The 26492-nt window shown below is 36.6% G+C and overlaps 1 protein-coding gene across 3 annotated transcripts; it reads left to right on the forward strand.

Annotated features, from left to right (window-relative positions):
- Positions 1-157: 157 nt before the first annotated feature.
- On the forward strand, positions 158-26492 carry LOC133838763 (P protein). Of its 3 annotated transcripts, XM_062269997.1 has the most exons (12): positions 5529-5773; positions 9187-9850; positions 20253-20359; positions 22182-22335; positions 22414-22474; positions 22533-22671; positions 22996-23900; positions 24649-24978; positions 25041-25388; positions 25453-25600; positions 25660-25753; positions 25814-26492. In XM_062269997.1, exons 2-12 carry the CDS (start codon positions 9777-9779, stop codon positions 25896-25898), a joined length of 2445 nt encoding a protein of 814 aa, XP_062125981.1. In that variant the 5' UTR covers positions 5529-5773; positions 9187-9776; the 3' UTR covers positions 25899-26492. The 3 variants fall into 3 exon arrangements, with proteins under 3 accessions (XP_062125973.1, XP_062125981.1, XP_062125986.1); XM_062269989.1 differs by lacking the exons at positions 5529-5773; positions 9187-9850 and adding an exon at positions 158-570; XM_062270002.1 differs by lacking the exons at positions 5529-5773; positions 9187-9850 and adding an exon at positions 16296-16716.

Genomic DNA, 26492 nt, shown 5'->3' on the forward strand with positions numbered 1-26492 from the left:
CATTTGTTCCGCTTTCCATCAGCGTTTTCCATCAGCATTTTTCCAAAACAAATTGCACTTTAAGTTTCTCTTTTCAGTCAAAATCAATTTAAGCAGCGACTACGACAACGACGGTGCGTTCGCTGCTTCAGTTCGCAACGAATTTTAATTAATTGCCACTTTGGCTGGTCACATTAAACGTGCCTTTTAAGCTGTCCCAGTCAAGAATCGAAAAAAAAAACGAGCCAATCAAATGGAAAATGCTAGACAAATCGAGTCCTTTGACCAATTCCATCGAGTGTTGCAATCATAATTAAGTGAAAAAGTGCAAAAAGTGTTTTTTTTTTGCGTGTGTGTGAAAATGTCTTCTCCCTTTGCGTACACAAAGCCCACGTTCCTCATCACCGATCATTCCCATGATCCCTATCACTTGGCACCGCAGCAGCAAACAAATGAGGACGAAGAGGAGGCGAGTGGCATTAATTTGGAGGCCGAGGATGATTTCGATCCGGAGGAGGAGCGACAGCGCAACACTAAGCTGCAGGAGTTGACACGCTGCCTGCATTTCAATGCGAGGCTTCGGCGTAATTGGTGAGTACTTCAGACACATCAAGTATACGTCGCGTGCGCCCAAAAAGTTTTTCAATTAATTAGCTCAAGCATGTAATTGGGCGCCCACCAAGAAACCCAAGATAAAAAGCTACAGTCAAGTGTGCTCGACTTTGGGACACCCGAGACACATTGTGAATGAAAGCAAAGTAGTGCGGTATTAATTTTAAAATATATCAAATTGAAATACCATGAAAATACTAAAATATACCAAAGGCTATATTCGGTATATTATCATACTGCATTCAAAATAGACCATATAAAGCGGTATTAATCTTAAAATATATCAAATTAATATACCATGAAAATACTAAAATATGACTATATTCGGTATATTGTCATACTACATTCGAAATATAACATATACAGCGATATTAATTTTAAAATATACCAAATTAATATACCGCAAAATATACCATATAACGTGGTATTAATTTTAAAATATACCAAATGAATATACCGCAAAAAAATATACCAAAGGTTGTATTACCATACTACATTAAAATATACCATATAAAGCGGTATTAATTTTAAAATATACCAAATTAATATACCAAAGGCTATATTCGGTATATTATCATACTACATCCAAAATATACCATATAACGCGGTATTAATTTTAAATTATACCAAATTAATACTACTAAAAACATGTCAAAGACTATATTCGGTATACTGATACAGTATTACATTAAAATTATACCATAGAGTGCCAAATATACCACAGAGTGCAAAATATACCATAAAGTGTAAAAATATTCCAAATGGTCAGCCAAAAAAACTTTCAAAGATGCACAAATTTATAATACCCTTCTACCCTAGTAGGGTATCGGGTATAGAAAAAAACAATTCCTCTGAGCACTTGTTTGATTGTTGATTCGCCATTAAGAAGTTTGAATTCATTTTGGACATTTGCCAGGAAAATCACGATTTCTAATTGAATAAAATACGCAGGCATTTTCTTGTCAAAATTATGTGGGAATAGCAACAGTTGTTCAACAAAAGCAATTCGACTGCACGGTCTACTGAACAAGCACAAATAATGCTACGTATACTTGATAAATACTACGTATACTTAATGTCACTCAAAGTGATTCCACGAAAATATGGCACATAATATAGCGTTAGCTTATAGTAAGTGACTGTAAATGACAAGAACTAATTGCTGGCGACAGTAGCAACTCAATATATTTTACGAACTTAGCGAGTCACGATTCTCTATGACTTATGGGAAATAAAGAAAAGGCGTTGGCTACTTTTATTGCTAAACGAAGTGTAGAATAAATTGTCGTAGTTGGTTGAAGTTGAGTGTGAATAATGACTTAGAGAATATTCAACTTCTTTTTCGAATTTTAAATATATTTAAACCAAATTTGAATTTGCGATATTCGTTTGTATTTAAAACAGATCTTCTAAATCAATTGTTTCTTGGAATAATTCATATGCAGTAGCTTCTTATGTAAACAACGTGCCAAACAATGCGAAAATGCGAACAGAGAACTTGAATAAAGTTAGTCTTAATCGTGGATCACATGATTGGCGCTCGGCCGTAAGATATATCCGTAAACAAATCTATGAATATGTGACTAAGCACGTCGCAAAAAAGCGAAAATCTGAAATGCGAGGGCAGGCAATTGATGGCGCTATAAATAATATTCATACTCATAGAATCGCAGTTGTCGCAGTTTGGGGGCAAACAAATTAAATGCCAGCCAGCTCTTGTGGCATTTAAATGCCAATTTAGGCATTAAGAGTGCGTTATCTGTGGATCAGAGAACAGCAAAAAAAACCCAAGACGTAGTAGAGTAGAGTAAGATAAACACGCGAATTTCAATTAAAAGTTCCGCTCAATTGAAGCTGACTGAATAGAATTTTAAATGCAAAAATAGGCAAAGTATTACGTTGATATTAATTGGATTACAGTTTTGAAGTAGTTTCTTGTTCAATTTAATAATTTATGGCGCTATCTTCTCTGATTATTTATGCTATTTAATCGCTTGATTCGCATACGTAAATGCCATTAATTTTATTCAAATGTCAGCAGGGCTTTTGCCTTCCGTTGTAGGTCAGATCTTTTGGCCTTGGCATTGATATAGTTGACAGTGGGCGGCTTCTATCAATTTCAACAGTCCCGCATGAAAGTTGTTTGACTTGCATACACAGATAGTCTTCTACACGCACACGCATTAACAACTAAGGCAAAGCAATTACCACGTGATCAATTTTTAATAGAACTGTGAAACGAAAGCGACAACAAGACAACGAGACAACGAGAAGGGAAAGTCAAAGCGATGTGGCATGATATGAGGGCCAACTGCCATTCCATTGACATTGGGTTAGTTTCTGGGGAGGCGCAGTTTATCTAATGTTCTAGTCTCTCTCTCTCTATGTATGTGTGTGTGTGTGCTTGCTTGTGTGGGTGTGGCTGGATTTGCTTGCCGTGTATTGTGTTTGCTTTGCGGAAACTTGCCGCTAACATGGTTTCTGGTTCGCCCCTCGAACATGTGGGATTTCCGCTAAGAATTTACCGTCAAATGAAAATGCCAATTTGTTGCCAAGCGAGAGCTGCCACAAACGTTAATGTAAAACTAAGAAAATTTAAATGAAATTTATAGCAATTTCTTATTCAAATTTCGTACTCTTAACTGCCCACTAAAATTGTCTAATAAAAATAGCGATTGATGACTAGCGTAAATTATAGATATTCAAAATTTAGCTTTAAAACAAAAACTATGAAAAATTAAACGAATGATCTAATAAAAATGACGATTATTGAAGGTAATTTAAATTAATCTATGAAGCATAATGTACCTTTCTGTTTAATATTCAGTCTAAAATTATTTCCAAGCGACAACTGCCGGCAACATAAATTTAAAACTAAATAAAATTAAAAAAAATTCAACTCAATATTGTACTGTAAAGTTAACTATAGATTTAACGACTTGTTTTAAATTTTCATCATCTTCAATTTTAGCTAATTACTATACTTAGCTATTCAAATGAAAATACAAATGAGCTTCAAAGTAAAGTCTAAACAAAATTAAGAAATGTTGAAAGAACTTTTATGTTATTATACATTTTGTATATTCTTATATTCCTTAGCAATAGTGTTAGTGTTTATTTTAATTATATCTAACGTTTTCAAATAAATAAATAAATATTCTGTTTAATATTACAAACCAAAGATATCCTTTTGTTAAAAGTGTATTGAAAACCTTTGCCCATTTAATCCCAAATGTCAACAGAAATTGTCAACTTTAAAGGAACATTTTTGCTCACTAAGAGTGGAAAGGAAATTAAAAATAAGGACAAGAAAATAAAGTTCGAACAAGTTTAAAAAACACTTTTTATGAAAAAGTTTCAGGATAACTTTTTAAACTTAATTCAAAGCTTTTACTCATATATTATTAGCCATGAAAGAGTAGGAAAAAAATCTAAAAGTAAAACTGAAACTGAAAAGATCGTGTAATATTCCTTGACATTTTATGGTGAAGCTTCAATTAAGCAAGAAATATTAAAGAGTAAATTAAGTATAATTTTACTAAAGTTAAAACTTTATTCTCCAAACAGCGCAGTTAACTGTCTCATCAGTCTCTCGTCTCAAGTTCTTTATTGGCATTCAATCTCAGCTGCCAACTGTTGCACTGTTGCTTGCCCCAACCTGTTGCCGTGCTGCGCTTTTCCAGCACTTTCGTTGAGCACACACTCGATTGACATCGTCGGAGGCAGCTGCACCCAGAGACAGAGACAGAGTCAAAGCCAGAGAGACGCACACATGACAGCGAAGCTAAGTTAAATGGCAAACTGTTTGAACCTTGAACACGTAGACACACACAAATACATTAGCATAAAAGAGTACTAGTGACAGTCACAGTGTCAGTGGCAGTCACCGTTCACAGTTTTGTGTGTGTGTGTGTGGCAGTCACTTCACCTACTGCGCCTTTCGGTTTCATTATTGGCCGTGGGCAGGGGGAAATTGCAAAATAAAGGAGCGTAAATTCTACTTGAAAGCGGCTTAAGTGCCAAGCAGCGCGTGGCTTTGCATGAGCTCGTAGTGAATGCACGACTAACGGAATACCCTGCAGATTGAAAAAGTGCTAAAGCAACTCGTGAAATCAAGAAACTTTTCACTTTTATTCGCATTCACAGCGCATGGCTTGCCATAATACGCATACGCCAGGGATGCCAGGCTGATGATGTCTATTTCGGTGTCGCACTTTTGTGGGCTTCGTAGTTTTTTTGCTTCTCTACTGTGCTGTGTGTATTCAATAGCACTTGAGCGAATTGAGTTGGAAATGCGAACAGATCGAGAGAATTGAGACGCACATCAAAAGTCGACAGTCAAGACGACAGTTGGCGACACACAAACAAACACACAAACACACACACACACTCATGCAAATTTATAATAAATTTATCTTTTGTGGTCTTATGAACAGAATTAGAGCATTTAGGATTTAAGGCTTGAGTTCGCTCTCTCGATTTGTCATGCTATAAATAGAAACCTCACATTTGCGTGTGCGTTTCTTTTTTCTTTTCTTTTTTTTGCGCTTTTTGAGTACATTTCTGTTTAAATTCTTATGATTGAATTAGGCTTTTATTTTGACTCGAGCTCTTCTTCATACATTATGCAGAAAAGATATTAAAGCGTATCGGCAACTGATTAGTCACAGCTCAATAGTCAATTTGAGGCATCGCTGGAAGCGAGAGAGAGCAACAGCTACGATTGAAACCGTTGATTGAAAGCCAGCTTTCCATTCAATTCAACTATCGACGAGCGACTTTCAATCGGAGACAGCTGCGTTGGCGTCGCTTTGCGTCGTGTTCCGAAGCGAAGCAACGTCGGAGACGAGAACGAACACAGCCGGTCTGTGGTCTGTGTTCTGTACACATGACTAGCAAACACCGCATAGCATCAGAGATTTATTCAGTTTACAACTTTCGGTTGCAGCGGACGTGTGTGTGTAGCAGAGTCGGCAAAACTCTCGCTTTTCGGCGGCAGTACGAGAAACTGAGCAGTAGAAAATAAAAAAAAAAAGTTAATTCTAACACAGTTCAATAGAAATAAAATAACAAAAAGAACTTAAACAATTGTTTCGACGTGCACAAACAAAAAGCGAACAAATTTCGTGTAAAATTGAGCAAAAATACTTTGCGCTTTGCAGCTGTTGCCAAGCAGTTAAAGGTATCTAATTTCTGTGCCTCCTCTTTGCCACTTTGCTTTAATATCAATTTAGTTAATTAGCACTCAGCAGACAATAAGACAAATTAAATATACTAACTCTGTTTATGTATATTTTCATTTTTTTTTTTGGCAGTAATTGGACTAGCTCTGTTTCTCTCTCTCTCTATTTTTATATTTTGTGTGTGTGAATCGTTAGAAGCCTTTGCAGGTGGTAGCTTAGAAAACACTTCAATATTAAATGAAGTTCATTGGAAATTTAGCAGACAGTCGCTATTGAGTTGCGTCCTTGGGGGTCCTTAAGTAATATATTAATCAACTCCTACACAAATATTTCATTCGGTTGATGAGTAAAAACACACCTTTTTGCGGCGACCCATCAGAATGCGATATTATGATTATTTATCAGCTGAATATCTGTGTCAATAGTTGCCGCAGGCCACGCAAATAACCAATACACAAACTGGCACGCAGAATCGTTAAGAGAAACAAACACACAACAGCCAGAACAGACCACAGACACCCCAAAAAGTGACACTATTTCTATGACGCGCTCTAAAGTAGGCAACACAAAAGTTGCCAGGCAGTCACACACACACATACATAGATAGAACCTGTCAGACAGACACGCAGCTGGAAGGCGCAGCTAAGAATAGCTGTTGCTATTAACACACACATGATTCCACGCATGATAGTTAATTATAAAAGCAAAAGGAGTAAAATGCGTAAATACTCTTAAATTAATGAGCCAAAGCTATTTGGCCAACACGCTTGATTACTAGTTGGTCGAAAGTGAATCCACAAAATGTCATGAGCTTTAACGTTATTAAATTACATCTTTGATAGCAATTCAAACAAGTTGTGTAGCACGTTATTCTAGACACTTTATATACTCAACAATTTATATTAAAGTGTCTGCAAAAGCAGCTAGTTATTCAAGTGCTAGATAAGCATGTCTTTCTAGTTGAAAATATTTCTTGAGTTGAGTTTTGATAAGTGCTTGAAGAACTTATAGAAAATATTCGCTTCTACTTCACTTCTACATCACTTTCAAACAGCTTCTTTGCGCTTTAAAAAGTGTCATGTATTTTAGTGAAAACTTTGAGCTTTTACCAAAATTCTGGGAAGCGCATTTTGTAATTAAACTTCATTTAAAATTCACATTAGCGCAACTCTGTAAGCAGCTTAGCCGCTTCAACCCAAAAGAGAATTTCTATGCGATTATTTCAAGCTGAAAAATTAATTAAACTTTCATTTAAAATGCATAGTTTCATTAACTACAAATAGGATTAATTTAAATTGTAATAATATAAAACTTTTAAGTCTTTGTAGGTCAACTGTTTATAAAAAGTCAATTATTCACGTAAATTATCAGCAATATATACATATTATAAATGAGTTATAAAAGCAACAAAATGATATTGATAGAAGTAGTGACAACAAACATTTCTTTTAATTGTACAAAAAAACTCTGCAATACAAGCTCTAAAAATAGAAATTTTATTCATTCATCAACTGTGTCAATAAATGTGTCAATTATATTTGACAAATTTTCATCGTAATTCATTATGAATGAGTTGTTTAATCAACAAAATATCATTTAAAGAATATATGTAGTTAAAATAACTGCCACAAAGATTTCTTTTAGTTGTATAAAAGAACATTACAATTTCTTCAAACTCAACTCTTAAATCGAAGCTTTAAAAATAGAAAATTTACTCATCCATCATCTCAGCTCAATAAATGCGTCAATTATTCATGTTGTAGCAATTGAGAACTTTCGTTCTAGAATCGTGAAAAGCATTTGAAAACATTCATTACACATGAGTCTTTAAAGCAACAAAATAATATTTGTATCTAAAATAACTACAACAAGGATTTATTTTAGTTGTGTACAAAACGTTCTTAAATAGAAGTTCTAAAAATAAACGTTTTACTCATTCATCATCTGAACTCAATAAAAGTGTGTCAATTATTCATGTTATAGCAGTTGAGAACAGTTAGCAAGAACAACGAAAAGTTATCGAATCGTGTAAATCGTAGGAAGAAAAGCAACAAACATTAATATTAAATGAATGCTTAAAGCAAGAGTATCTTTAAGTCGATTCTCCTTCCTCCAACCCAGACACCAACTTGTTGTCCCTGCTAATAACTCTAAGTGTATTTCAGTGTCTGAGCTGTTTGTCTATCTGTCTATGTCTATGTTTCTGTGTGTGTGTTAGCTGTTTGTTATGGCCCGATGACAAAACACATCCTTTCATTTCATTTTCATGGTTTTTCGCCCGCAAAACAAAACTTGTGAAAGTAACTTTTTTCCTTTTTTTTTCTTCCGTGCTTTGACATCATTTTTTGCTTGCTTGTAACTTTGTTTTGCTTACATTTCTTGTTAAACAAATTTTGAACTGATTGCCAAAGGCAACAAAAAAATAGCAGTTTACAACTTTTGGTTGAAATGTGGCAACTTCGCAAAGTCATTAAAGTTGCCACATAATTAATAAGCAATGAAACAGCGAAGACAAGTCAATTTGCATTTGGATGCTCAAAGCTTTTCGCTCCACACATGATAGCTCACTATATTTAGATGTGCTCGTTATTTATACATACTATATGAGAGAAGGAAGAGAGAGAGAGTGTGTGTAATGAGCTGATGCGGGCGGGTCATTCATTGGGTCATCGCGCATCCTCCAGGATAATCCCCCAGAGCAGCCATTTGATGTCGCTATCAGCATCGGCAGCCCTCAGAACAGAACAGAACAGAACAGGCGCGTGGCCTTAATTTGTGTGCGGTCAGTTATTTTGCATATTATTATTTTTGGGGGAAAAGCAGACGAAATTCTTAATTACTTTATGCTACGCACAATTATTTTGGCCTTGTTTGTGCTAATTACTCGATTACTCGTTTACACGCACAGTGCAACACACATCGAGATAATCAAATGGAAATTAATGCGCATTAGCCAAATTGAGAGCCAAACTCAACGCGAAGCTACGTGACCAACTTCTGAGCCAACTTCTAACACTCTAACTAAAGCTTCAGCTATCCCAACTAATGCGACACATCCGCCCGCAAAAATAAACCTTTCAGATCAACTGAAACGTGTTCACATTGTTTTTGTCGATGTTCATGTCGAGCCGAAAAAAAAAAATGAAACTAAATTAATATTGATTCATTGATTTCTAATCAATTGAGCTCAGCGGGCGATGTGTCACTAAGAAATGCCACGCTGTGAGCCGCCTGTGATCCTTCTTCCTTCAACCCTCCCCCCGCCTTCTAATTGCTGTCCATTTTTTTATTCTGTGCATTTTTTTTTCGGCCTTCCTCGATTATTTATCCATGGAGTTGCGTGTGCGCTGATGGACTTTAAGTGGCGAGCAAGTGACGCGTAAACTCAACATTTTTCCATTCACTTTTACAGCTTCATAGTTGACGCAAGTGCACGGCCAACGTTGCGTATGCGTAATGTGCGAGTGAAACGTGCACAAAATTCCAAGCAGAAAGAATAATAATAACAAAATATCATCATCAAGATGTACACGAGAAAGGTTTAAAGCGTCAGCAGCAGCATCAGCATCAGAAGAGCTAAACTCAAATTAATTTACATCAATTTAGAAAACGAATCAAAACGAAACGAAACCAAAATCAAATTGTGATTTGCGATAATAATTAATATTAATTGACGCGCGTTCAACCCAACACATAAATATATAAATATAGAAATTTGTGATTTTAGTTAATTAAATCGTAAGCGTTAATTCAATTAAAATCCACTAGACAGAACTTTACATCAATTAAAAGCATTCAAAATAAGAAATCAAAATTGCGTCGCCATCAAATAACAAAATTGAGCTTAGTGTCAACGGCATTGGCAACGGCCTCAGCGTGGGTCAGCCATCCAGTGAGCAATCATCGATTCGCACTCAATCGAGGCGCATCAGCAGCACCAGCAAAAGCAGCATCCACAAAGCTGAACGCCACAAAAGGCAGCGCAACGTTTGGCCCTTCAAGATGCGGGTGAAGGTGGGCAAATTTTGCCTGCAGCGACAGGCGTCGGGCCAAAGCGAAAAGTTTCCACAGCCCAGGTGAGTTTTCGATAAAGAAAATCAGCAAAGACGCCACAAAGTTAAATAAATCCATTTAAAGCTTAGCAAACTTGCAGTTTTATTAACTAACGTCATCTCAAGAGTAAATAAAATGAATGTCGATAACGCGACAAATGATAACTGAGGCGTTTATCTAACTCTACTAAAGTAGCGCAAGGCAAAGCACTATGACTTTATTCAAATGATAGCTATAAAACGGTAATTAAGACTGTTGGGTTAAGCATTATAAAATGATTCAAATTATAGCTATAAAGCAGTAACTGCAGCTGTAGCAAGCGATAAAGTTATTATCGATAATCATGTAATCGACTTTTTACATAAAAATAATATATGCTTCGTAATATGATAATCATATTAAATTTAAATCCATATCATTATTATCGATAAGTTATCGATACATATAGACAAATAATTAAAAACAGAAAATGGTGTCTTTTATTAATATAACTGCGTAATATGATACACATCTTTAATTTAAATCGATATTATTAGTATCGATAAGTTATCGATACATCTTTAGACGGACAAATTAAATTACAGAAAATGTTGACCTTTAGGAGTACATTTGAGGCATACAACTGAGTCCTTAATGTAAATCGATATCATTATTATCGATAAGTTATCGATATATATCAAATTAAATTGAATTACATAAAATGTTGTCCCTTATGAATACTCATATCTCGATAAGCTTTCGATAAATTTCAATTTCGATAAACAGATGTATTCGATTAAATTATCGATAAATTTCAATTCAATAATATTATATAAAATATATTTCTCGTAAGTTTTCTACCTTACTAACATCATTTTCTGCCGTTTATATAACAATAATAATAATAATGTATCCAATAAGGTGACAACTTTATGGGACACACTTATAATTAACAGATTCATTATATATTTATGAGCATGTGGTTGCGTGATTTAGAAAACTCAATCAATTTAGCTGGAATTTACTTGCAAGCTACACAAATGTCTATCGATAAACAGAACTTATTTATAGACGAGATAAATAACAGGTATAGCAACTTTAATCCCACTCAGAGAATATCAGATTCGCTCAACAGCTGTGTCAAGCTAAGCTTTAAGTGAATCCGCACAGTTTGATTATTGTATTATTTACAATATTATTTTGTGCCTGCCGAAGTATTTGGTTCCTCTTATTTATACGACTGTGTCGTATATCTCTGATGGGCAGCCGAACGCACGTGCCATGGACCCAACTCAAATAAAAAGCAACAGAGAAACAGAGAGTGTGAGAGAGAGTCGCAGCATGCTTCCATAAATATAAATATGCTGTTGCAGAAGCTGTGGGCAAACTAATTTACCTCAAGCAAATGGCAGAGACATGTGTCGGGCAGCCTAGCAACAACAACAGTCGAAGGAAGAGGACTAAAAATAATGGAATATATTTAATTTCCGTTTACTGATAAGAAAGCAAAAGACTCAACTGACAAATGTGCGTACTCAGGTTTTTATTTTCTATTATGGATTTAATACAATGAGCTGGAATATATGTGCATAACTGAGAGCATCATTGGATTTCAAAGGCATTGCGACAGATTTCCACTTGATGGCAATCAGGTGTATGGCAGCCATTCGTCAATCAATCAAACCAGTCGCCGCTCAACTTCAACTCAAACTTAAATGAAGCGTGCTAAAGCAGCTGCTGCTGTTACTCAAGCTTCTCCTTCTCGGTTTCTAAGAGAAGGCGACACGTGCGAGTCACGTTGTCCTGGCAACTTTTGCCCAGAACGTGTTGAGCAAGCCAAAGACGAGAGTAAACCAAAGCCAAAGCACTAATTAATTTGCATACACAGACTCTGACGGGGATCTGACTTCAATCTCTCTCCCCTTCCCCCTCAACCTTTGGTCTTTATCGGCTTCCGCTGGAGCCGAAAGTTCTGTTTGCCTCTGGCATCGTATTATTCAGCAATTATTTTTCAATTTACTTTTCGGTGTGTGTGCTTAAGCAGCGCAATATGAATAGACAATGGTCTGTCTGATAAGGAGGATGGCCACAGGCCAAAGCTTAGAGTATGCGGCATGCCAGGGCTTATCACTCATGCGCCCCGTTGGCTTCTCATTTTGCAAAATAAGTCATTAACGTTTGTTTGGCGTCAAGCTAACCGAAATGTGGGTCAACATCACTAAATGTGCCAAAAAACCAAAATGGAAAAGAAACTGACAACAACTAGCATAATGACGTTGCCTGTTCTTGATGATGATGATGACGACGACCTCGTCGAAGCAACAAGGTCAACGGTTAAGTGAGGCAAAGCGCCATTTTTACATTGTCGCCGCAGCAGCTTGTTGTGAGCACATTAAAAATGTGATTATGGGCATGCCAAAGGTTGTCCAAGTGTGTGTGTGTGTGTCTGTGTTTTGCTTTTGTCTCGTGTGTGTGTGTGTGTGCGTGTGAAATGCGAAATGGCAAGTGTCATAAACGTTATGCATAATTAAAACATGTGATGCCAAAATTGGGAATTAGTAAATTGCGTATGACGTATACGCCACATTGTACGCAAGTTTGACAAGCACTGTGCACGCAGGTGACAGCCTTAAAGCCAATTTCAAATAACGTCACACAAGTTGAAGCTACCTCAACAGCTGCGCAGCTGCCTCTTTGCTTAGTCGCAGCCCAAAAGTATGCTACAAAAATTTCGTCAACGAAAACATGCCAAGGAACATTAACGTGAAGAGAATGTAATTAGCCATAATTAATAATAGATTATGAAACTATTAAGTTAGGCTTGAACAAATTCATTTAATTGGAAACTTGATCTCGATAAAATAAATCATTTAATAACAATTTGTTGCTGAGAAATATGCAAATTACATGCAATGCAATTTATGAAATTCCTTTCAGTTATTTAACATAGCAGTCAAGCGACTTTGAATATTTCTTATGAGAATGCAGTCTATATATTGCTATATAGTACAATTTGTCTGGACGAAGCTCAATGTGATACGTGGTGCCCTATTAAGTTGTTAGCTGGGGGAAACGTGTGCAAGTTCATGGAATCGTTGGGGATGGTTGGGTTGGGTAAGCAATTGAAATGTGTGAAGAGCGTGCGCGAATTTCAATTAATTAACTTACATTTTTCGCAATGGAAATTTACGGCTGTCAAGAGATTTAAACATGTTAATCAAAGCTGCTTTTTGTCGTTGTCGGCGACCGGCGCTGATTTAAAAATAAACCTTTTTTTAGTAGCTTATTTCAAGCATTCACTGCGAGTACTCAGAGTACTCAGAACCACATTCGGAAATGTGGCCAACGATTTCAATTCTCTTCAAACACAAATAGTGAAAAATTAATGAAGCGTGTCGCATTCAAAAGCGCCTCGTGACTGACGCCCCCTTCAAATTTTGGTAGATTTCGGCTCTGTAATTTTATTATCAAGCATGTCGCACAATGACCTATATTAATATGATGAATATATATTTTTCTCAAGTAAGAATTTGTTAAACATATGCTAAGACAAGTTGCTTGAGATTGTGGGAATTATATTCTATTCAAGTATGCAAATAATATAGTTTTATTATGTGCGAAATGACAGTACAGAGATATAACAATGCATGATAATTAAAACGGATTGATTATGAATATACTCATGCATATATAACAAATCAGATCGACAAGAAAACTTGTCTTCTTAATTGATTTATTATACTTTAGCTAAGCTTATTATCTCGATAAATACATATAATCATCTATAATTAAATATAAGAACTTAATTAATGTGTTAATTACCGCAATTTTCAATAGTTTAGTTTATGTAGTGATAAATATCTATAATTATACAATAGTGTAATCTAAGTTTGCATATACTTTACCCTCTTATATGAATTGTTCTATTCGTTATTGTATCTATTGATCATTTAATGAGCATTACGTAGTACAATTATTTGCAATTCAAAAGAGTGCACAATAGATATAACTAATCTACAATTAAGTCGAAAATTCTGTTCTCGATTACGTGCTCATTGTTTTTTTCTGTACCCCATTGTGTTACTATTTCAGTTGTTATTTTACATTTGATTTGGATTTTTATGACTTATACAAATTTTAGTTTCATAAAAGACTTCTTATATAAGTCTCTCTATCTTTCTCTCTCTCTCTCTCACTCTCACTATGTATCGCTTTCTCTCTCTCTCTCACTTTGTATTTCGTTCTCTCTCTTTTTTTCTCTCTATCTGTCTTTCTCTCTCCCGCTCTATCTATCTCTTTCCTTCTCTCTATCTGTCTTTCTCTGTCTCGTTCTATTTATCTCTTTCCTTCTCTCTATCTGTCTTTCTCTCTCCCGCTCTATATATCTATCTCTCTTTCTCCCACTCTTATTCTGTATCTCTATCTATTTCTCTCTCTCTCTATCTATCTCTATCTATATTTCCCTACTTCTCTATTTCTCTCACTCTCTCTCTTACTCTGTATCTCTTTCACTTTCACTCTCTCTCTCACTCTGCATCGCTTTCTCTCTCTCTTTCTCTTTCTCTCTTTCTGTCTCTCTCTCTCTCTTTCTCTTTCTGTCTCTCTCCCTCTCTCTCTATCTACAATATATCTACCTCTTTATCTCTCTTCGTCTTGCGATCATCTCTTCTAAGTGGAATAAAACCATTTTGCAGTCCGAGGCAAAACTTTTCCATTTAGAGAAGAACACGAGCTGAAGCTCAAGCAAGCGCCGGGTCATGTGCTGTAAAGCGAGACTCGCTTTCATTTCATTTTTCATTTTTTAATGGAATTGCATTGCATTTCATTCTTATGTGCGCAGTTCTTCTCAGTATGACAACTACTAAGCACTAATAGAGCCATGGTCAGCCGCAAAAGCGCATCACGAGTGTAATCATCATTAATACTATAAGTGTACTTGCTACTATTATTATTATTATTATTAACAATATCGCTGCTAGGTTTGATGAGCGTCAGTTTCAATTTCAGCGCATCCATTGAAAGAAGGTTTTGTATTACAGCCCGCCACAAATGTCGCAGACATGTCTTAGGGTCTTTATTTGCTGTGACGTCACTTGCATCACGTAGCGCTCAGCTGGCCAAAAGCTTGGCCGCTTCAATTTAGCTGATTTGCCAAATATTTGGCACATGCGTCTGCAAACTTTTTTCGGCCCCTCGACAGGCATAAACAAACCCTTCCCCGCTGTCGGCAATAAAACAAAGCTAAACTTGTTAGAACAAATTAAAGTAAACACATTGCGCACAATTAATGCGCGTATAAGAGTGAGTATAAGAGTTGTTTATCGCAGTTGGGAGTTCATTTTATTACTATTCACAAACTAAACTATTCTTGTCTAATAATTAACGCGATGAAATAGTCGATTGACTTGTGCACAGGGTATGCAAATTAATGGACTGAAGTAATAAATTTAAAATGATGAGTACTATAAATAAATGAGTTGATTATAAGCAAAAGCTGTTCATATACCCTGTAAACCAATTTGATTGATTGGCTTTATTGAAGTGTTATCAAATTGAAATTGAATAGAAATCAAATAAAAAATATAAATAAATAAATGAGTTGATATACCCTGCAGATTATCAAACTAATTTCATTGATTGTCTTGATTGGACTAATATAAAATTGCAGTTGAATAGAAAGCTTATAGAATATTGAATTTAAATGAAAATATGGCATTTAAAATATTGAGTTGCTAAAGAATTTATGATATAACAATAAGAGTTATAGAATTCACTCAGTCACTTTGCACTTCTATACACTTTCACACAAATATACCCACTTGACTCGATTGCAGGGTATGCGAGCAAGATCAGCAGCATCGCACAATAACTGTCAAATGTGATAAATCAAGTGTAATTGAAAGAAGTGCAAATAAGCCAACGCCAGCAATGAAAACTGAGACACACACACACGCACACACAAAGAGCGAGAAGTAGAAGAAGAGAAATATCAAGTGAAATGACAAATGATAAAGTAAACACGCAAAGGCAAAATGCGAAATCGCAATGAACAAAAGGAAAAGAAAAAGAACATTTTGAATTGTCAAACTGCTGCATAATTTGGTTAAGCCAAAGCCACGCTCACAGAGAGCGCACAAGAGAGCACCAAAAGAGAGAGAGAGAAGGAGAGCAAGTGACAAAGAGAGCGCTGAGCTTCTCAGTTGCAATTGCAAGTGATAGGCAGGCGGGGGGATGGGGGTGACAAGAACGCATAAATGCGAATAATGAGCCAAAAAGAAATGAATATATCAGGAAACTTTTTGCTGTTTTTTTTTCGCTTTGCTTTTGTTGTTGTAGTGTATTGTTATATACTGCTACTGTTGTTGTTGCTAGTGTTGTTAGTGTTGTCGCTTTATTTGCTGCGGCTGCGATGCGACTTTTCGTGGCGAATCGCATTCAAACCTACAAAATAGGGTAAATAACTGTGCATGCTAGTTAGTACCGCGAGGGCGTCCCAACTATGCACTGAGCGCAGTTGCGAACATCGCATTCAAAGATCAAAGATCAAAAGACTCTAAAAAAAAACGGATATATCACACACGAAAAAGAGAAAGATTCACATTAATCGCAATATTTGCAAGAAATCTGCGTGCGTGAAAAAGTGCAATTAACAAAGCAACTGAAGATACAGCAACAAGCAAATACGTTTTTTGCAATTTACGTAATAAGTGAAATTACACAAATTGTGCGTGTCATAATTACATAGAACGAACACACACACACACACATACACAGTAATAATAACATATCCTAGCAACCGCAGAGGCTCGAGACTCGAGAGTGACATCGCGACAAAAGTTGTCGGCGTGAGCGTGTTAAGGATGTCATACAATTACAACAACAGCTCCGAGGATTACTCACACGAAGATGAGTATGTTTCTCTCTTTCTGGTTCACTCCTCCATACAACAAATTGTCCTCAGCGTCGCAGTCAAGCAGAAAACTCATTTTAACTTTGGCCCAAAAGTGCCTCACCTGCTTGCTTGCTTGCTCTCTACAATTAAATTGGCCCTCACTTTGTCAAGGTAGCAAGCAGCAGTTAGTGAGAAGGTCGCACTCAAACGCCTACGTTATAAAGCAGCGTGTAATTACATCTGCAGACAAATCAATCATTAGGCACTCGCAGTCGTTAATCAACTGGAGTTATCTTTGTTGCTTCAAATCGCAGCTGAGTGTGACCAGATAAAGTTGGGGGAGTAGTTAAGGTATCGGCAATGCGTGTACTACAATCAGATTAACTAGATATCAGATGAAGAGATTGTTAAAGAGACGGGAAACAGAAAACTGTGAATGAATCAGATTGTGGAGAAATAAAAAATATACGAAATATATACATAGAATATATAGAATATATAATAATGTGGAAAAATGAAAAATATACTAAAAAGGTCCACAAAATCATCATTAATCTTCAGAGATCGCTTTCTATATGAATATTTCTAATATTCGAAAACTTAATATCTAACTAAGTTAACGGTCGAATAGATTGTTAAAGAAATGAAAAACTGAAAACTTAATGAATGAATCGTGAGGAAAAAATGAAATATGTATGTACTAAATAAATATACAAAAATTAATCATCGGAGAACGTTTTCTATTAATATTCCCAATATTCGTAAACTTAATACCCAACTAAGATACAAGGTTTGCTAAAGAATCCGGAAACATAAAACTTTGTGGATGAATCAAAGTGTGGGCAAAACGACGAATATATTATATTTCTATATTCAAATTCCCAACTAAACTAACAGATAGAGATTGTCAAACAGATACTGAAAGAATATTAAATAGTTTAGCTAAAAATGTAAAAATTAATTTATATTAATATATGTGAAACTCTTCTATATTAAACCAATTTATAATATACATATATTGTATATTACTTGTATAAATTTAGTGAATACTCAATATTAATAGGGAGCAAGACAATACTTTTTGGCAAGATATGTTGACAGAAAGCATATGAAACTTCAGATAGACAGTGTGATTACTAAAACAAATATTGTCCCAATACTACCCATCTTCAAAGATCTTCATATCAATAGATATCAGATACTAGTTGAGTTATTTATTTATTTTAAAAGATTAGATATAATTAAAATTAACACTTTTATTTATACACTGGCTGCAAATGCCTCCAGCTTACTAGGTGAGTTACTAGATTTGTTAATAATGATCTTATGCATTCTCGAGTTGTCAGGCAATAAAACATTCCCACTTTGTTTCTCTATAAATTCTCATTTAGTCATAGATATTGCGCACTCAGCTTATACAGAAATTCATAGGCTGCAATCTGTGCTTAGACGTACTTAAAATGCAATAATACAGCTCATTAGAATTCAAAAGAAAATCAACTCGGCATCAAACACAGGTCTCAATCAAGGCCTTACTCAGAGCTAAAGCAAAGCTTAATATGGAAACAAATCCCACACACAGATCTTAAGTTTATTCCAAGTGCATTACAAATTGCCGCACACTAAAATCAAGCCAATGAAGAAGCTGCCCTATAATATTCTATATGTATTATATACAGAGAGATCTGAGCTATCGCAGTTGATCAACAATTTAGCAAGTTCAAGCGAAAAAAGTGTCAGATTGTCTGTCGCCGCACGTTCTAAAGTCGCAGACGAAGACTCAAAGAACATGTGATATTTTAGATTGCCTCCATGAAAATTTCTTTCTTTGTCTTTGTTATAAACTAAATTTAACTAAATATAATTTATGAGTTAGTTCATTTAAGCAAGAGAGAGAGCGAGCGGTCTTTCTAAGCGGCATTTAAATAAACTAAATTAAGATTTCTGGCCACTTGAGTCAAGTGCATAAATTGCATTTACGAGTTTTGTATTCGAGATGTGTGTGCACGTGATTTGCGAGTACTCACTTGATTGTGGTGGGTGGACTCATTCATTCATGCGACGCAGCTGCTGCGTTTGCATTCTAATTAATGCAGAATGAGTCATTAAACTTGCATTTCAAACGGAATTGAAATTGAACAGACGACAATTAGCAGACAACTGAGACCACCCACAAATGGACGGACAATAACTAACTATAAATCTTTCTCTCTCAAACTGATTGACCTTAGTCGTGCCAAAGCGTGACTTAATTAAGTGCCAGGTAATTCTCAATTGTGATGGCTGAGATTTGCATAAGAATTGCAATCAATTCAAGACGCAACTTGTTGAATATTGTAATAAGCTAAATGAAAAGCAATTGCAAAAGTAGTTGACAAGACGAGCTAATTATACTTTCTACCCATAAGAAAGGTATTATAGCTTTGTGCCAGTAGGAAATGTCTGTAACAGGCAGAAGGAGACATCTCCAAGTATTTATGATTCCTTTAAATTTGGTTGCGATCAGATATTGTAGAATTTATTCAAGAAATACTTTCGTATGGGGAAAACGCGTAGGTCTATGGTATATATTGAATGCGTATATATCTATATAGTATATCAATATACCAAATATAAATGTCAGTATATTTTGGTATATTTGTGGTATATTATTGAATAAGTGATATTAAAACAAATTTTGTACTATATGAATATACCAAATATAACCTTTGTTATATTTTTAGTATTTTTGCAGTATATTAATTTGGTATATTTTAATAATAATGCCCCACTTTTTTTACTATTATTAAAAATGGCTACCGAGTATCTCACAGTCGAACACACTCGACTGTAGCTTTCTTACATTTCAATATAGTGCAGTAAATACTACAGAGTAACTTTTAGTCCACATTTGATGCGCTATAAAACTTCAAGTTAAGCTTCTTTGCTTGCTCTTAAGCCTATTGCTAGTGCTTCGATTTGCGTCAAATATCACAAAGTGATATAAATGCTTAGCCTGATATCTTCTTAACCATCATCCAAATGGGTTTTGCTTTTGGGTCTCTGTCAATCAGCATTGTGAATGCGTTTTGCGTATGCTAAAAGCCGAATTGAGTTTCCACTTCATAAGCCTTAAGCTGCCAAACACAAAAACGAACGAAAACGAAAAAAAACCCTTTAAGCGGCATTTTAAAGAAGTCGAAATAAAATTTACAAATTGTAGTCGAAAGTCGTGGCACATAAAATCAATATTTGGTTTTATTGAATTCCTCACACAATTGAGCCAAAATGTGGGCAGCACGTGGCAGCAACCAAAATGCCACGCCCATCCGCCTAAACAAACAAATTTTGTATTTATACGAGTTTGTTCCTGAGTCTGGGAATGAGTTTGAGTTTGAGTCTGAGTGCGTGTATGAGTATTTGTATTAAAGTCAAGTAATCTTATAAAATCTTTCTGTGTTTCTTTTCCTTTCTTTTCGTTCTTGCCTGCGCACATTTCATGGCTCCCCAACGTGCCACAAACCCACAACTTATGGACACCTCCTCCGCCTCCATCTCGTCGTCAACATATGCAGCGAAGTAACAGAAGGTGCCTTACAAGTCTGGCGTACGCTGCCCGAACGCATACGACAGGATCCCAGCCTAGCATCGTTTCGACAGGAGCACGAGCGCTTGCACGGCGGTAAGTGTTCGTCTTGCCCCATTGGAGGCAGTCACCTTTCTTTTCCTCCTCGCAACAGCAACAACGGCAACAACAACAACATTTATTTATCTCCGTCTTATGTGCTATGTTTTGTACCGTAGCAGCGGAGAGTTCTTAGAACTTTGTCGTTATGTTTGCGGCTGCCTAGAACAAACGAAACCTTGTTCAATCTCATAAAAAACAAGTATACGCATGTTAAGCTCTGCCACAATGATGATGTTCAACAAATCTCCTAGTTTTTGCACAATGCGGTTGTGGCAATATATTACAACTATTCCAAGCATATTGTAGTGCAGTTTTATCAGAGAGGTAGTTTAGATAGAAGTAACTTCTGGACTAACTAGACTTGAAGAGAGAATTCTTTAGCAATTTGGAAGTAACTGATGAAAGAAGAGACTAAGCTAAATCGTGGAAATTGTTATACAAATATGTTTGATTATCAATATCCGCTACCAAATAAAATACCCAACATCGATTTAGTTTTAAATATATATAAAGAACTTATATTTTCGTTACGCATTGCGCATCTAACCACACCGAATGTGCAGACAAAAGAAATTAAGATCAAGTGTGACCATAAAACGAAGTAAAGGATATTTAAAACTTAATACGGTCACTTTTTTATGGTAATTATGAAATATGGCCACATTTAAAACAAAATGTTTGAAGAATATTCCAAGAACAAAAAAAAGCAAATTAAGGTTAAAAAAAGTACTTTAATGAACACCCAATTTCTTTCAATATAAATCAATTTAGTAGCCTAAGCTTTAATATACCAAATAAATACAGTTAAAACGCCAGAATTTGTGGAATAAATATGAACCAAAAATCATAAAATAATAATTATATTTTTAAAGAGCTTAAACGTTAATCGCAACACTAAATTCCAAAGAAAATTCATCAAATTAAAAGCAAATTTAGGATGAGATCATAAGTTAGTCGTAATTCGTAGTTCCAAAGTCCTTTTTTACATACTTAAAATGAAAAGACACTCCCTCATAAACTACTTTTAAAAGCTAAAACAATTCCCCTGCGATAGAGCATAAAAAGTGCGGCTAGCGGCTGTGCGTATTTTAATATTATTTTGTGTATTTTTTATTGGCCCATTTTTATTACTGTAATTATTGTTTGAATTTTTTATTGCCATTTGCGTCGGCGTAGCATTGACATTGGCCACAGGCTCGACTCAATTCGGCCTTCTTCCTCCCCTCCCCTTCTCGAGTCTCGTCTCCCTTCTCTCCCGACTTGGCCTCAGGTTGTGTACAGTATGTTTTTCGTGCTTGTTTTTTTTTTCGCCAGTTGATTTGCATGGCGAATTGCTCAACTTGCGACAATGTTTATCACTTTAAATTGTTTAATGGAGGTACTATTTTTGGGTTTAGCATATTATGGTAATGCGCGGCCTTTACTATTTCCGTAATGTGATGTGATGCGATGCAGCCAATTCAGGGACAGGGACAGGGACAGGACAGGGATAGAAAGGTTCTTCGTTTTGTGAGCATTGAACCATTAAAGGAAAATTAAATTGCTTTGGTCAGCGCGCGTATCCTTGTGGCCAGCTAAGCGCCTTTTCATGGTCAATGGCAGAGGTATTTTTAGCTCAGTTCAAAGCCAATAAAAGTGGAAAGTAAACTCTAGATGACTGGCCATCGAGCCAGTCATCAATGTCGCGTTGTCCAAAGCGCAGCTAATGAATCAATTGACGCACAAATATTTACCAATTCCCCGACTGGGTAGAACATCGCATTGATGCAGCTGTCAATCGAGTTAATCTATTATTAATATTCCATCTCATTTACAGATGTGGAACCCTTGCCCTCCGAAGAGCAGCAGGAACAGGAAGAGCAGCAGCAGCAGCCACAAAGGAATGGACATAATGATGGCAGTCACGCCTTCACACAGATTGGCATCAATGTGACCAATGAGGCGGGGCAAGTGCATGTCCTCGACGGCAGGTTCGTAGTTCTGTGCTTTTCGAGTGTCAGTTACGTAATTAGTGCAACCAGTTTTCTGTGATCCCCCCGCTACTCTAGGGACCTGGAGAACAACAATGAGGATCAGCATGAAGAGGGCGAAACCTACTGCAGAAGCCACGTAAGAATGAGGTCTAATTAATCCCTCAAAATATATTTAAAGTCTTGATTATTTGCAGATCAAAAAGTATTTGATTTGGTTCAAGATATCGGTGCTCTTGGTTGTGTGGTGCGTCTTTACCGCCTTCCTCATGTCCAACAACGAACATGTCGATCAGCTGAGTCTCATAAGTGTTCCTAGAAACGGCTCATCAAAAGGTGAGTTACAAATAACATAATATACACAGGGAGAGAAAACATTCTAGGCAAGAATTACATTTTAAATGAAAAGCAAGGGATATGAAAAGTGATTCGGGATAAAATTTTCATGAAGTTCGAGATTCTAGAAAAGGAAATGCCTCTTCTAAAAGCAGGGTAGTAATACTTAAACTTTGAGAAAGAGAAACAGACTAAACAGACAGAAAGAGAACAAACTTAAAGGTGTCAAAGAGTTCTCTTCTTTAAGAATGCAAGATTCCTAACTTCAAGAATTTTGTCTTCTTTTTATGTAGTAATCCTGTATTACACCTTTATCCTTCACAGCCTTTCCCATTACTACGCCCACCCTAGAGCGCATTGGTCTCTCCCTGCGTGGTCCTTTCCGACTGCAGGAGAACGAGTTGCAGCTGAATGCGAGCGTGCCGCTGCCCGTGCTGCAAGTGCAGGTGACGCGCAGTTATTACGATGCCTTGGGCCAGGAGATATACACGGAGAATGCCAGCGAGCTGTGGCAGCTGGACATTGTCTACACCGATCTCATCGATGCCACCAAGGATACGAAAAAGTCGCGCACCTTTGAGCTGACACCCAGTGATCCAACAATGCTCTCATCAGCGAACTCGACGCGTCTCAGCTTCGAGTTTAGCTCGAGCATCGATGGCGAGCTGCCGCTGCAACTGAATGTGGATGAATCGCCCATCTATAAGCGTCATGGTGTGCTCTACGCTGCCGCCGTGCTCTGCGGCCTCTATGTGATGATCATCTGGGAGATTGTGAATCGCACCTTTGCCGCCATCATTGCTTCTACCTTATCGGTGGGCATCTTGGCTGCTCTGAACTCGCGACCATCGATGGGCACCATCATGGGATGGATTGATGTGGAGACGCTGCTGCTGCTCTTCGGCATGATGATCCTGGTGGCCATCCTCTCCGAGACGGGAGTCTTTGACTATCTGGCTGTGTATGCGTATAAGATAACCAATGGTCATGTCTGGCCGCTCATCAATTGTCTGTGCTTGTTCACCGCCGTGCTGTCGTCGTTCCTCGATAATGTTACCACCGTGCTGCTGATGACGCCGGTCACGATACGACTCTGCGAGGTCATGTCCTTGAATCCTGTGCCCATACTTATGTGCATGGTCATCTACTCGAATATTGGCGGCGCTCTGACGCCAGTCGGCGATCCGCCCAATGTGATCATCGCTTCCAACAGCTACATATCCAAGAATGTAAGTCACGATCTTTATTCGTTATTAAACTCAAGCATAAACTATGCATAAACTGTATTAGTTTGTGACAAGATTTACCAATAGTATTTATTCAACATTTTGTCATCTGGTATATTTTTCAGTCTGTGGTATATTTTGAATTTAGTAGTATTTCAATATACCAAATATGGTATATTTTGCACCCTATGGTATTTTTTGAATGTAGTACTATATCAATATATTAATATAGTATTTGGTATATTTTGCACTCCATGGTATATTTTCAATTTAGTAGTATAACAAAATACCAAATATGGTATATTCTGCACTGTATGGTATTTTTGAATGTAGTACTACATCAATATACCAAACATAGTATTAGTATATTTTGCACTTTGTGGTATATTTTGAATTTAGTATTGTATCAATATACCAAATAGTCTTTAGTATATTTTTAGTATCTTTGCGGTATATTAATCTCGACTGTAGCTTTCACACTTGTTCTTTATAATTTCAGTATTAGAGTTTATACCATTAACAATGCTTATGGTATAAATATTAATACCAATACTTTTGTTAAAAAAAGCTCATGATCAATTCATTTTCAAGACATTAATTCTTAAGTTTCAGAAGTTTAAGAACCCATCATTTTCCTAAATTGAAATACTTCTTGTAATAATATATGAGTAACAGGCCTTATACTTAATCTTATATTATATTTAAAAAACATTCCATTAAAAGTGTTGCATTTTTCTCTACACATTTACAGGGCGTCAACTTTGCGGTCTTCACGCTGCACATGCTGCCCGGCGTCATTCTGGTCATGATCCAAACTTACTTGCAGTTGCGCTTCAAGTTCCGCAACATCAGCGATCTGCAGTTCAAAGACTCGCCCGAGGTGGAAGAACTGCGTCATGAGATCCATGTGTGGAAGCGTGCGGCGGCCAGTTTGTCGGCATACTCCAAGGACGAAGAGCTGGTGCGTCAAACGCTGATGAAGAAGGTGAATCGCCTGAAGCGCAGCCTCAAGAAACGCATGACGGCAGTGATAACGCCAGCTCCAAACTATCAGCAAACTCTGGCCAATCTGCAGGCCAAGGTGAGTCCATCAAATACTTAGAATTCTTCTTTATCACTCATTTTCTTCCTCTACTTTTGTAGTATCCCATTCGCAACAAACAGTTGCTGATCAAGTGCTCCGCTGCCTTGATCTTTGTCATCAGTTTGTTCTTCCTGCACTCGGTTCCAGAGCTGCAGCGCCTCTCGTTGGGCTGGACTGCGCTCTTGGGTGCTATCTTTCTCATTATTCTAGCTGATATCGAGGATCTGGAGGCCATTTTAGCACGCGTCGAATGGTCCACTCTGCTCTTCTTTGCCGCCTTGTTTATACTCATGGAAGCGCTGACTGAATTGGGTTTGATTGAATGGATTGGCAACATGACCGAGGGCATTATTCTGGGCGTGGGCGAAGATCAGCGATTGATGGTGGCCATATTAATAATACTCTGGGTAGGCATATCCTAAAGGAATGTTCCTTAATTTATAATTTAATTCCTGCTTTTCCCTCTCGCAGGTGTCTGCTGTAGCCTCTGCCTTTGTGGACAATATTCCGCTGACCACGATGATGGTCAAAATCACCATTTCGCTGGCTCAGAACAGCACTTTGAACTTGCCTTTGCAGCCCTTGGTCTGGGCGCTTGCCTTGGGCGCCTGTTTGGGCGGTAAGTCTGCCACTTAATTAAGCTTCTACTCCATCTAATCATTAATATTTCCTAACTAGGTAATGGCACGCTGATTGGCGCCTCGGCGAATGTGGTTTGTGCCGGCGTTGCAGAGCAGCATGGCTACAAGTTCACGTTTCTCGAGTTCTTCAAGTGAGTACAGAAAAAGGATTTATCTTTTACCATTCACAACATAATCCTCTTTACTTTAAGGGTTGGCTTTCCCATTATGATTGGCAGCATTATTGTGACAACGGGTTATTTGCTGCTCTCGCATTCGCTGTTCGCGTGGCATTGATGAATACTCAATGAATATCTATCGATGAGTGATGATTGATAATGGATGTTGGCCATGGACAGCATGGGAATTGACTGTGTCGATTTCTGAACAAGGCGCACTTTACCTCGTTACCTAGAGCAACAATGTTAAACATTCGACACTTATGCATAATATCAGCTGCAGTTCAAACTACAATAATAATGAAAACAAAACAAAACAAAGCAAAGCCAAACGAGCTGTAAACAAGCATACACTAAGTATGCTACGAGCATATAAAAAATTTAATGATACTAAGCATATAATAATAATAATAGTAAACAAGAAAAACAAACACATTTATTTTTACACATCATTGTTAGTGTAGTGCGTAGTCTAATGAGAAACAAAACCAAATCAAATGTGAAAAAAAAACAAATTTATACATAAATGTAATTATTTAAAATCGAAAACGAATATGAAAATGTCGCTGAACTGTGAAAGAATTGTTATAGTATATGTTAAATGTACGTATAATGGAACAAACAATTACTGTGCTAAAACTAATTGCTGCTCGTATTATATTAATTTATAAATATACAAAATATGTATTAAATATTACAAACAAAAAAACAA

Source organism: Drosophila sulfurigaster, chromosome 2L, assembly GCF_023558435.1.
Source record: "Drosophila sulfurigaster albostrigata strain 15112-1811.04 chromosome 2L, ASM2355843v2, whole genome shotgun sequence".
Lineage (NCBI taxonomy): Eukaryota > Metazoa > Arthropoda > Insecta > Diptera > Drosophilidae > Drosophila > Drosophila sulfurigaster.